Source organism: Heptranchias perlo, chromosome 5 (assembly GCF_035084215.1).
Source record: "Heptranchias perlo isolate sHepPer1 chromosome 5, sHepPer1.hap1, whole genome shotgun sequence".
NCBI classification, from domain to species: Eukaryota; Metazoa; Chordata; class Chondrichthyes; order Hexanchiformes; family Hexanchidae; genus Heptranchias; species Heptranchias perlo.
The window spans coordinates 50,592,207-50,604,541 of NC_090329.1; the positions used below are offsets into that span (position 1 = coordinate 50,592,207).

Consider the following 12,335-nt stretch of genomic DNA (forward strand, 5'->3'; position numbering starts at 1 on the left):
TGTCTCCCTCTATTCCTGGCATCTTTTTCCTTTGAGGACTGCACTCTGTTCCATCCCTCTCACCCCCTTTAAACTCTTTATTGTTTGTTGCCGCCCCCCCCCCCCCCCCAGCCCCACTTTAGTTTCTCCCCAAGATACCCTCCCTCCTTTCCTCCCTGATTCCCTCCACCAACCCACGTCCCTTTCTTCTGTAAAATCCACCTCTCACCAAACCTTTGGACATCTTTCCTAATTTCTCCTCCTTTTCTTGATTACCCTTCTGTGAGGATGTTTTGGAGTGTTTTTCTGTGTTAAAGGCACTATATAAATGCAGATTGCTCTTGACCTTAAGAGGATCAATAGTGATTAGTTAATTCATACGTTCTCCTGCCTGTATCAGGAGACCCCTATCCGATGAGATGGTGCATCAGTCCTGCTGTGTGCTTGTGATAGTTTTGTTGTAAGCAGAAGATTTTAATGAAGGCAAAGAGACCAAAAACTGATGCATTAATGCATTGTCCTGCAAGAGTTGTAGGATGTGAATTCTGTGGCTCAGGATGAGTTCTTGATCTTGGTTGAGATTCAAGGCACTTCTCAAAGGATGTTTGGAAAATCTGAGAGCAAGTTAACCCACCCATATTTTGCACATCTGGCAATCAGTTCATAACGGCAAAGTCTGCTATCCTTTTGTTGGGAAATAATGTATAGCATGAGAGGGATCCTGGATAGGAAGAAAATAACTCAAAAATTAAGAATTTGAGCAACTTGTTTTCTGTTCACTATTTCATATATGCAGCAGTGTAAATAAGTATCCTTAAGGGCTGTCAAGGTGTGCACTATGAAGAAGTTTGCCTCTTGATAGCTGCATGATTGTTGTGAAACTCCTTGCTTTCGGTTTTAATTTTCAAAAACATTTCTGGGTTTTCTAGGTTTATTTTGGACTTTTCAAGCGTGGCTTAAAAATAAGAGGCTGAATCTTGACAGTAATGAGGAGGAATGTATTATGGGGGAAAAGTGTGCATATCGTCATTCTCAGTATATTCTTTACTGCTGCCTTCCTTTGGTGGCCTGGTGTATAGATGGAAAGTGGATGTCTTCCCTAAATTATTTTACTGCAATATATCTCGTGGCTGTTGGGCGGTACAATGTGGAGTCAGGCTGCAGGGATCAAATACAGTAGATAGAATTTTTGGCATTTGGTATTTTGAAGAAATGGGTGCTGTAGCACAAATTAAATGTAGCCTAGAAAAAGGTAAAAGGAGGCTAGTTGAAAATACTGCACTTAATAAATATACATCAGATGATTGAGTTCAGGTGTTTGTTTCAAATTAACTTTTTGTAAATATACCACCTATAAAAGTTCACGTGGTGTTAAGAAGCATATTGTTTTACAGACTTTGATTTTTTTTTTGCCATTTTAAAGTGCTTAAAAATTGTCATCTAGTCATTGGCTGCATGACCAACAATGGCCAATGCAGTATTTTACATTTCTAATATGTAAATGATTTATTAACTTTAAGAGCTAAATCCATGAGGAATGATTCACAAGACAGTTACAGATGAGGAAGGTCCATGTTAGTTCATCCATCCAGAAGCAACATACAGGCCTCCTGTTGTATCTAATTGTTTCTTCAATGTATCCAGGGTTTTTGCCTTCTCCACTCTATCTGTAAGTCCATTCAAAGTGTTGATCACTCTCTACATGAAGAGCTTCCTGATATCAAGATATATTTCACTAGTTTGTACCTCTGTCCTCTTAGTGCACTCCTACAATTTAAAGTAATATTCATTTTACCATTTCCAACCATTTACTATTTTATGTACCTCTACAAGTTCACCTCTGAGACATCTGAGAAACTGTGGTTCTTTTTAAAAAGGCATCATTGGTAACACAGGTTTGTTTCTGCAAATATCAATATACTACATCAGTGACTTGATGTAGTGATCTCCCTGTCATCAGTTTCCTGTTAATTTCAAATTCAGAATCTGGCTCCTCTGATGGCTGGGCTTGTTGATTACAGCCAGGAAGAGTAGGTGTGGTACAATTGGCTTCACACCCATATTGGGGAGCAGAAAATTGGCTACGGTTCCTATTACTAATCACTGTCTGGTGAACCTTGCTGGAAGTGCATGTGTGTGGTGTTGGGTGAAGACTGGATCGAGCTCAGCCCTCCACCATTGAATAGCCTGTGGTGCTGACTGGTTAGGATCATGCATGAAGAATGGCCACTTGGCCGAGGTACAGAATAGTGACAAGTGACCATGGAACCTTACTTCATGTACAGCCAATGCCTCCAAGAGTAGGGCTGTTGATACGATCTCATTAAAGTGTAATAGTGAGTGTCATTGGCACAACCTTGCTTGTGTGTTCAAAAAAGAAATATTTAGGAAAAACAGCAAACTGTTTCCCACTTCTTCCACCCTAGCCCCCTCCATTTTCTCCTCTTGCTTGGTGTCCACTGTTTATAGTTTTCTTCTTACTGTTAAGCACTTTGAAATATCTTCCTGTACTTAAGTATTCCAAAAATGGAAATCACTGTTGCAGACTAGATGTTAGCACATTAAGATAAATATTCAACATCAGAAGATATCATGAAAGAAATTATGCAAATTAACTCAGGAATAAAGCAATATAAAATAAAAACAGAAAAGAGAAACGAAAGAATCAAGGGACAAGGCAACACTTAAAATAAAGGAATGTAACCTATGAAGAAAAAAGGAAATCAAAATTTTAAGAGATGCTTTCAAAGATAGGGAAGTAAGATATAGTAAAAAGATAAGGAAGTTGTAACAGAATAGAAAAAAAATAGGTTGACCCTGTCCTCCCCTAGCATTCCTACTCACATTTTCTGGAGGGGTTGCTGGATTGTGAACAGGTGCCAGGGCTAATTTTAACCAAGGTTGACTGAGGCCAAATTTATTACCCTACCACTGTATCAGCTGAGATCTGCTAGCCCAGCACAGACTGGGGATTGAACCTGGGACATTCCTGTTCTGTATGGCTCAGCTTGTCATATGTTATTGCCAGTAGTCATTGAGAAAGAAAAAACCTTTTATCCAAGCATTCCTATTAGACATTTTGAAATATATGGGAAGCTTCTGCATGAAAATATCCCATTAACGGCAGTGCCTGTAAACTGATAATGTGGATACTGAACAGTTTACTTCTGTAGTACGCCTGCTTTAGTAGCTTTGTTTCATTAGGGTGCTGGAGACACTGAGCCTGATGAGAATGAGAAGGCTGATCAGAAAGGGAAATCATCACCATTCGAGGAAGATAAAAATAGAGAACTGAAACAAGGAGATGATGATGTTTCCAAAACTAATGGGCTAGTTTTGCAGAATGGAATAGATACAGACTGCAAGGACTTCAAGTAAGTGTCTCATTTTGGTATTTGTAAATTTTGTGAAGGTTACTAAACTATCAGATTTATTTTCCTAAATGAAGTGTCACTTATGTTCAAGAGTACAGGCAGTCTATTCCCAAGTCTTTTGGCAATGCCACTCTGGACAAACCAACTGGAGCCAAATGAGAGTGGCTTGGGAGTCACCCCTCCCAAGTAAAAGGAAAAGGCCAAGACAAATTTACCATCGTAACCCAGCCATAAAAGCTGTAGGTTTCATCTGGAGCTTTTTGAAGTTTCAAGATTAGCTTCTGTTGGTATGGCTAATTCTAGTTAATACCTAGATATAATTAAGTGATAGCAAAAGAAATAGATAAAACTCTGAAAATTTAAACCAAACAGATTTTCTGTGCTAACAACTCAGTTCATTATACTAAGAATGTACAGTTGTCAGCTAGTACTAATTGCAAGAATCTTCTATTTTTATGCCAGCATTTTACATTAGCTAATTGTCTTTGGGAAAATTGAAGATTTCTGCTTTGTTTTTCTCTCCGTAACCTGGATCATGTCTTGATGGTAATTTCCACTGAGAAAGATAGCCCACCTACTGCTTTAAGGGTACTTCAAGTCGCATTTCCTTTTCCCATCCTCTGCCAAGCGACTTAACCTTCTTAAATCGTACATGGCACCATGTTTGGTGCCTAAGTTATTTTTAAAAATATTTTTAATGTTTTACTGCCCTTGTGCACATGTTTTGAGTTTCATCCACTGTATTAGCCATTAGACACGAGTTTGTTTTTCTGATTGCAGAACTGTTCTGCCACATTTGGGTTTTGAAACTTGCATTGCTACAGAAAAATTACCTCTTTATATTTTGCTACCTTTCTCTTGATTATAAATAAACAGTTTCCCAATAAGTTTAGGGGAAACTTGGAAAAGAAAAGGCTAAAGAGCAATGTAATGTCATATCTCCTGAGCCAAGAGAATGGCACACGCAAGCAAGTAGATCTTCCACTTGGAAGTGTGGACTTAGTCTTCTAGAGTACAGATGTCAGGAAAATAACTGCTTTGACAATCCACCTGGAAAATGAGAACTTGAGCACCCGATGCTTAATGTATTTAGACCAAAGGAAATATTGGAAAAACCATTAAATAGCCCTTTCAGATGGTTTACTACTGTACTTATTCACGGAGGAAAGATTTTAGCATCTTCCCCAATTAATTTGCACTAAGGATGACTGTAGGAGGTTAATTGCCCGTTATTTAAGTGAGGTAATGTCTGTTCAACGGTAAATTCACTGTCTTGGCCTGATGACAAGGCTGGAGAAAATATTTTTTATATATCTATTGAATCAATGGCTCATAGATATAGTTTCATGAGCTCATTGTCAGATCATTCAGTTGCCCATGCCTTCCATTCTGTAATAAATGGTGGTTGGCTGGCGAAAATTTAGTTGGGCACTGATTTATGAAAGCAGTTTGATTTTGTAGGATTGATATTTTACCCCAGTTAAAATGAGGCTTAACTGCATGACGGCTGCTTAAGACCTGAAACTGCATAACCACTGTGTTGCTGTTGTTAGCTGGAAGGAAAGTAAAAGAAGCAATGCAGGAGTTTTTGAGTGAAATTGCCTGAAATGGTTCTGTTTGCACGGGTGATGATTTTCAGCTATTCTTCTCTGCCCTATCTAAATCAGAAATAAAATGCAAGTTGTACTTTGCTAATGTGTTTATAATTTCACATTTCAATGAACTTGGAACAGAAAACACTAGTTCTGCAGTCTCCTATGGTAAATAGATATTATGTCAGCAGTGGTTAGTTGATTGCTGCAACTAGCATAGAGAGTTTCCCAACAGACATGGAAAACCATTATGACCTGCAAAGCACCTTTTCATTCTTTGGCAACTAATAAGTATGGAGTTTTTGCAGGGTTATGCTGATCTCTTGCCATTATTTCCAAGTAGAGAGTAAGCAGGCACGACCCAATCCTTTGTTTTAAGGTTGGTGATAAATGTATACAGAGCCAAATGAACAAAGAGTATTAAATTAATCATTACAGTCATATTTCTGAACATACCAACTGTCCTACCTTGCTTCCCTCAGGATCTTTTCCCATTCAAATAAATTATGCAGCAAATAATGTTAATAGACTGTTTTCCATAGGAAAGAAATTACTGGATTTGGAAGGAAAATTTACTTGGGGGGGGGGAAGCATCAAGACATGACCCAAAGTGCTTATAAAGGGGTAGGTGTACAAATCCTTCTGTGGGGTGGTGGTGTAGTTTACTGATGTCAGGACATGATCCCCAGGATATATGGAGAATGTCATTAAAGGAATAAGAACCAATGCACTTTATTAATCTGTTCTTTTTTAATCTGTTCATTTGCTACTGCAAAGAAGTAAAGCACATTTACAGTCACATTCCTCATTTGGATTTTACAGGGTAAATTTAAACCGTACAGAAGCCCCCTTTATTTGCTCCCAACATCCAATAGTATATGGAATGATATTTAAAGATTGCTAAAGTATTGACACCCCGCTGTGAAAAGCCCATTAAATTTTATTATAAGGAACTTTTTAAGAATTCTTCAAAATTGTTAATTATTTTTTAAAATATGTGTGTGTGTGTGTGTGTGTATATATATATATGTGTGTGTGTGTGTGCTACATTTAACAAAAAACTATAAACCCACATTTGTATTTTTATGCTGCACAGCCGTACTCCTGGAAGCCGTCAAGCCTCTCCCACTGAAGTGGCTGAACGCCTGGGTCCTAACCAGAACACTTCAGAAGGTTTAGGCCAATTGTCCAATGCCACAGCAAATAAGCCACCTGGAGAAGAGTTTCATAATTCTGATACTCAAAATTTAGACACCATTGAGGCCACAGTTGGCCTAGATCATTTGCAGTTTGACTACTCGAGCAGTCAAGTATCCATGGACTCTTCAGCAGCAGCTGTAGGTCTTTTTGATTACAGCTCCCAGCATCAGGTTAGTCCTTATAGATGAGTGATTTGATGTTTGCTTCCCCCTGAGAATAAGCATCATGTACAGAGTTGGACACGATTGGAAGAAAAAACGCACGAGACTGTTCTAAGGTGCAAAACCTTTGCAACAGCCTAGTAAAGTTCAGTGCTCCAACTAAATATATAGGTTTAGAAAAAAAAAACTGGCATTTTATAGCTAAGACAAAGTATATTTTTAGTTAAAAGATTTTCACCAATTCTGAATTTTTGTCTCTCTTCCCCCCCCCCCCCCCCCACCCCATCCATCTTCTCAAAAAAAAAGAAAACTACACACAGTCATTTAACTTGGATATAAAATTGAATCAACCCTAGTAAATGGCACACTTCCATGAGCCTAATTGGAGTCATAAACTCAACCACCATTTGAAATTCTTTTGACTCCATGGGTGAACTACCCCATTTCTTGGTTGAGCCACAAGTTGAGTATATGCATAATAGAAGGCCTAACCCACCTGCAGAAGTTCATTTCCTGCTGGAAAATTGACAAATGACATTCCTAGCCATAGATAAATCAGCAGATGCTGCTGGACAATTTCCCAAGTTGAAGTGTTGATTGAATGTAATACTGAGCCTTAAAAAGAAGAGTTACATATTTATATTTTTGTTTTTTGTTTTAAATTGCAGAAAAAAATGCCTTCTAACTTAAATCTTGCCTTGTAATTTAATCTTATCTCCGGGCAATTGCTTAGTTTATTACAGTAAGTATTTTTTAGTAATAGTTCTAGGGTAACGTGTTAATAAACTACTACCCTAACCCAAATTCGCAGTGATGGTGGTCAAATAACAACATTTCTTTACTCTTTTCCTACATTCTCAAGACAGTAATGTTAAGATGTGTAAATAGTGTAAGGTGTGTAAATAGATTCATAAAGTGTAGGTCCAAGGAAGTAAGAATGACACTTGTAAAAGTATTGCTGATATCATACTTGTCAGTTTCTGTTTAGATCACCATTCTTAAGAAAAGATGTACAAGCGAAGGGTTTGAAGAAGTGCATTAAGGGTGGTATTGGTGTGAGATATTGGGAGGGGTGGGGGAAGGAAGCTCAGTAAAATAAACCTGTTCCGACTGGAAGGTGCGCTGTGCAAAGCTATGGCTCGTGAAAAAAATAGGTTTTTCTTCGCAACGATTATAAGCAGAAGAAATTTCATCTCAAAATGTTTGGGTGTCCGAACCACCTTCAAGTTATATTGTGTTTTATATCATCACCCAGCACAGTGATTCCCAGTTCAACAGAGAATAAAAAGGGTTAACGGCTTTTTGTCAGCGTAGAAGGTGAAAGCAGTTGTTTTGGATCTTGCATGGAGTGTTAAATGGGCTTTCCTTGTGCTTGCATTCTTGCATTCTTAGTTCAGCTGATCAGTGCACGGTGTCACGTGCGGAATAGCAAAAGCACCAGAGTTTATTAATGAAGGCACACTTTCAAATACAGTATTAAGTAATTACCAACTAATTGCAAGTAAAAGTAGGAGAACTTTAATTCTCCTTTGCGAGTTTTTGAATTTGTTTAATGTCTTCACTTTTCTGCAGTCTTATTTATTTAAAGATTTTCTGCCTTTTATTCTGACTCTTAGCTTTAACTTATTCTGTTCTAGTCTAATACTCTTTTAAAATGTAGAGTTCACCTACTACTGAATTGAAGTTTGAGTGATGAATTGTAATCTTGTATAAGGCTAGCACTGAATTTAAATTATATAAGTTACAAGCTCCTGTGTTTTTGAATATTCAACTCCAGTCAGTCATTAGGCTTTGGCTCATGTTTTAGAAATCTGATGCCCAGCTTAGTTGATCAGCTGTTTCCCATAGAATTATCTTTTTATGTCACACTTATTGAGATTGCAATGGTGGGTTTGTCAGTGGCTTACCATCTTGTATGTTGCTGTTGAAGTTATTCTGCAGTGTTACTGGACATTCCGCAACATTTTTCTCTTAGTTCACCAGTAAATACTTTCTTTCTAAGGGCACTCTCTTCTGGTTTGTTCCTGTCTTTTGTGTGTGTGTGTGTTTCTTTATTCATGCCCAGTCCTCTCTTTGTATTATTCTGTGCTCTTCTTCCTGGCATTCTCCATTTTGGGCTTCATCTTGCAGAACTCCCTGATTTAAACATAGTGTCCATTAATCGCAGACTGAGCACTCAGTGACTTTGACCTGTAGAAGACCTGTGGCACTAATAGTATTAACTAGCCATCAGTGTTATTTCTGTATAAATAGAAGGATACAAGGGAGTGGGAAACATTTTTAAAGAGGTACTAAATTTTGTGTTATAAATGTATTGTACACATGAATAGCTGTGGTTTACAAAAATAAACTATTCAAGGTGGGTTAGCATAATTCACAAGCACCATTGATAAAACAAAGCAGGTCCATCAGCATCTGTAAAGATAAAGGGTTTCGAACATAACTCTTTGTCAGAAAACGATGGGTTACACCTAAAACATCAACCCATCTTTTCTCTTTTATAGATGCAGGTGGGTCGGTTATTTTTTTATGTTTTCTGTTTTTCTTTCAGATTTTCAACATTTGCAGTTTTTTCATTTTATTTTCACATTTTGTTTCTCCTCTAAAATCGCTGTTATCTGACACGTCCAGTATATAACTTTGACCTTTGGCGTAAAATTCCTATATTAGGATAATGACAAAAGTCACTGTTTCAAGGTTTTGTAAATGAAATGTTGTCTATACTATTCCTAGACTAAGTTTACTTCAGAGTAATTGCCAATGATTGTATGTATCAAAACAAGAAATTAGTTAGGCAGTCACACTATTTGGAGTTATTATAGGCTAGGTCATTATAGCATAAATGTTTTGAAAGGGAAGGATTGAAACAACTGATAATGTGACATTTTTTCAGATGTAAGGAATCTTACAACACCAGGTTATAGTCCAACAATTTTATTTTAAAATCACAAGCTTTCGGAGATTATCTCCTTCGTCAGGTGAGCATAACCTGGTGTTGTAAGATTCCTTACATTTGTCCACCCCAGTCCATCACCGGCATCTCCACATCATGGCTACATTTTTTCAGGGAAGATGGAACCTGAATGTGCAAGTTTTTCAAAGGAAATAAAGTACTGGCACAGAATTTGTGAGATGACTTAAAAAGATGATTCTAGCAGAGCTGCTTTTCAATGGCTTTTTACTTTGTTTTGTGAATCCATGATTCAGTACACATTGAAGTAGAGTCAGAATTAACTATTTCTGCAGTCAGAATTAACAATGAGATGACAGTAACAATTAAAACATATAAAAAGACTGCTGACCAGGAAAGACAGCAGTCTTTAGGTAGGACACACTACTAGACTATACAAGATTATAAGACTCTAATCTATTTAGGAAATTTCATACGATGGCCTTCAAATTGTGCAATTGGATAGTTTTCTTTAATTGAAATTACATGTTATTTGGGATGGATGGTGCTCATAACCAAATGTATGTAGCAGTTGTTATTTGCATTTATTGATTCTGTCCACAAACAACCAGTTGCTATTACTGTAAGTTTTTGATCTTAACCAAACGTAATTGTCCTATTAATCAGCCACCAGGTCCTATCTATATATTTGATTTGTGCATGAAGTAGCCTCTGTCTTGAGTGTCTTCAGAAATGTCTTCAATTTCCATCTTGTTCCAAACTGAATAAATTTCTTGGCATAATTTCTTTGCATGCTTCAAAATAAATTTCAGCTGTAAATTGGTTATTGCTAAAGTGTTTATATTTTTACAGTTAACATGAGGTCTACCTTTTCAAACAACTGTTGAGGCTTTTTTCTGTAAATCTTCATGTGGGGAGTTCTCCAAAATGTGAGATTACAGTTGCAATATTATTGGGTGAATCATGGGCTGATTCTGGCAACTTTAACTTTAGACCAATTTGAACTACTCTGATTATTACCTTAAAAAACCTTTGAGCTTTTAATTGAGTTTGGCAGAATCTTAGATGTTTAGAAAAAAGAGTGGAGGAGGCTGTAAGTGGGAAAAGGGGAATCTTCTGGAACTGATAGTATTTTGTACTGCATCATGTTTAATGTGTGTGTTAATTCAGTTACGCACTGAATTTAAAACTACAGAGGAAGTTGGTGAATGTGGTGACTGACTTAAATTTTCTAGTCATGCTCTCACACAAAAACAGTTTGAGAGTCACCCATTCTCACTTGCTTTCAAATGAATGACCTCAGCCATACTGGAGTTGAGCTGTAAGCAGGCTGGAACCTTCCCCCCCCCCCCCCCCCAAGATACTGAGTTGGCATGTTAATCGTGCTGCACCTTGGCTGAACTTTTCCTGTAGTGCTACTTGTGACTAGCTTATCCTGTTCTAGTTAACTATATTGGATGCTGTTTTACCAGATACTTGCACTTGGGGGAGTTTTCTGGAATGGTTGTTGGAACTTTTTTCCTTCACCCTTTCCCTCTACTGTGGTTCTAATACATGCAATTCTTGAAGAACCAGTAAGAGAAAATGTAGGAGTATTTTGCTGTGGATCTCTACATTCAGTTTGTAATTGTGCATTGCAGCTCTTCCAACGGCAAAATGCACTGACAGTACAACAGCTGACTGCAGCCCAACAGCAGCAGTATGCACTGGCGGCAGCCCAGCAGCCACATATAGGTAAGGAGCAAGAATAAGCTGTTTAGTCAGTATTTGGTCAGGTAAAGCAAAATAAAAGGTAAATACTTTTCCCTTAGTGAAGCAAAGTCTGAAAAAAAAAAATAACAACTTCCTTTTGATTATATGTCTAGCTAATTCTGACAGTTTTACATAGACAAACAGGTATTTACAGGCTATGTATAATGTTCTGTAGTGAAAAAAATAATTACACAATTGCAATAGAATGTCTTTCATTCTGCTGAAATAGTTTAGAAGCTTATTGTTTGCATTGACATGTCTTTGGAAGGTTAGAAGTAGTGTTTATTGACAAACTGACCCATTTTAAAAAGAACTAGCAAATGTAGTAGCCAAGATGAGCCAGTAATCTGCTTGTATATGTAAAACTGTAGTTAAATAATGCATCACCCTTGTAGTATACCTAACAGACCAAGAATTCCATAGCAATAAATGTCATGTTTGACTTGCACACTTAATAGATACATACACAAGCATAATATAGTTTCAGTAGTTTGGCTATGTCATCATGATTTAAATAAAAATATTGTAATGTTTGTAGTAAGTAAACAAAAAGGTTACTTTGACCACCACCATCCTCCTGAAAAACATGGAGAGAGAAAAAAATCACCAACTCTAGTTGTAGAGACTAGTATAGCTGACTACCTTGGTGTAAAATCTCAAATGTTGTTTGTTTCCTTGCTTTGGAACAAAATGCATTAATGACTACAACAAAACAATTATTAGGCATGTCTAAGAATTGAAATAATACAGCATTTTCACTCCCATGTGGCTCTCAAATGATCATTTGACAAGCAAGTAGCTGTACAATGTCCTAACTTGTTTGTTCAACCTCCACACAAAAAGGATGTTGGTTTATGCCATGGGGTTTTGGGGGAGGCGGGGTGGGGTTTGGAATTGCGATCAGCCATTGTTCTTTCAAGATAATTTTGCCTGAATGGTCCATTGTGAAGGCCCTGCTGTAGGCTGTATCTTTTGTTGTTTCCTTCTCTCGTCGTCTTTCCCGTTTCCACAAACCCCAGTCATCAGCAGCACTTCGGTTGGGATCCCACACAAAGAAAAGTTGTATTTGCAATTTTTTATAGTAACAATTTTCATCTTCTCAGACAGCTCGCAGGCTCAAGTAGAAAATGCCATAGAATTTTATTTGAATTGTCTTAAGTTTAATAAGTAGTTTTTGCCTGTGAAGTTCTAGATATTTTCACCAACCCAATATTGAGCCTCCTGTCACCAACCTCACTTAGTTCAATCCAGGTTAATAGCCAACTCCCTAAACAAGTGTCACCTGTGCTTTCATATTACAGACTCCCACAACAACTAACTTTGCCATCTTCTATCATTGCATGGCATCTCAAAGTATGAAGTCTGT

The 12,335-nt window shown here is 37.4% G+C and overlaps 1 protein-coding gene across 12 annotated transcripts in view; it reads left to right on the forward strand.

Annotated features, from left to right (window-relative positions):
• LOC137321736 (pumilio homolog 2) overlaps positions 1 to 12,335 on the forward strand; it is a 114,975-nt gene that overhangs the window by 58,433 nt on the left and 44,207 nt on the right. For 7 of the 12 annotated variants that reach the window (XM_067984335.1, XM_067984325.1, XM_067984324.1 and 4 more), the window contains 3 exons: positions 3,184 to 3,353; positions 6,033 to 6,315; positions 10,858 to 10,951. In XM_067984335.1, coding sequence (XP_067840436.1) covers positions 3,184 to 3,353; positions 6,033 to 6,315; positions 10,858 to 10,951 — 547 coding nt within the window. The remainder of the gene's footprint in view (positions 1 to 3,183; positions 3,354 to 6,032; positions 6,316 to 10,857; positions 10,952 to 12,335) is intronic. The other 5 variants (XM_067984330.1, XM_067984332.1, XM_067984328.1 and 2 more) reach the window with 2 other exon arrangements.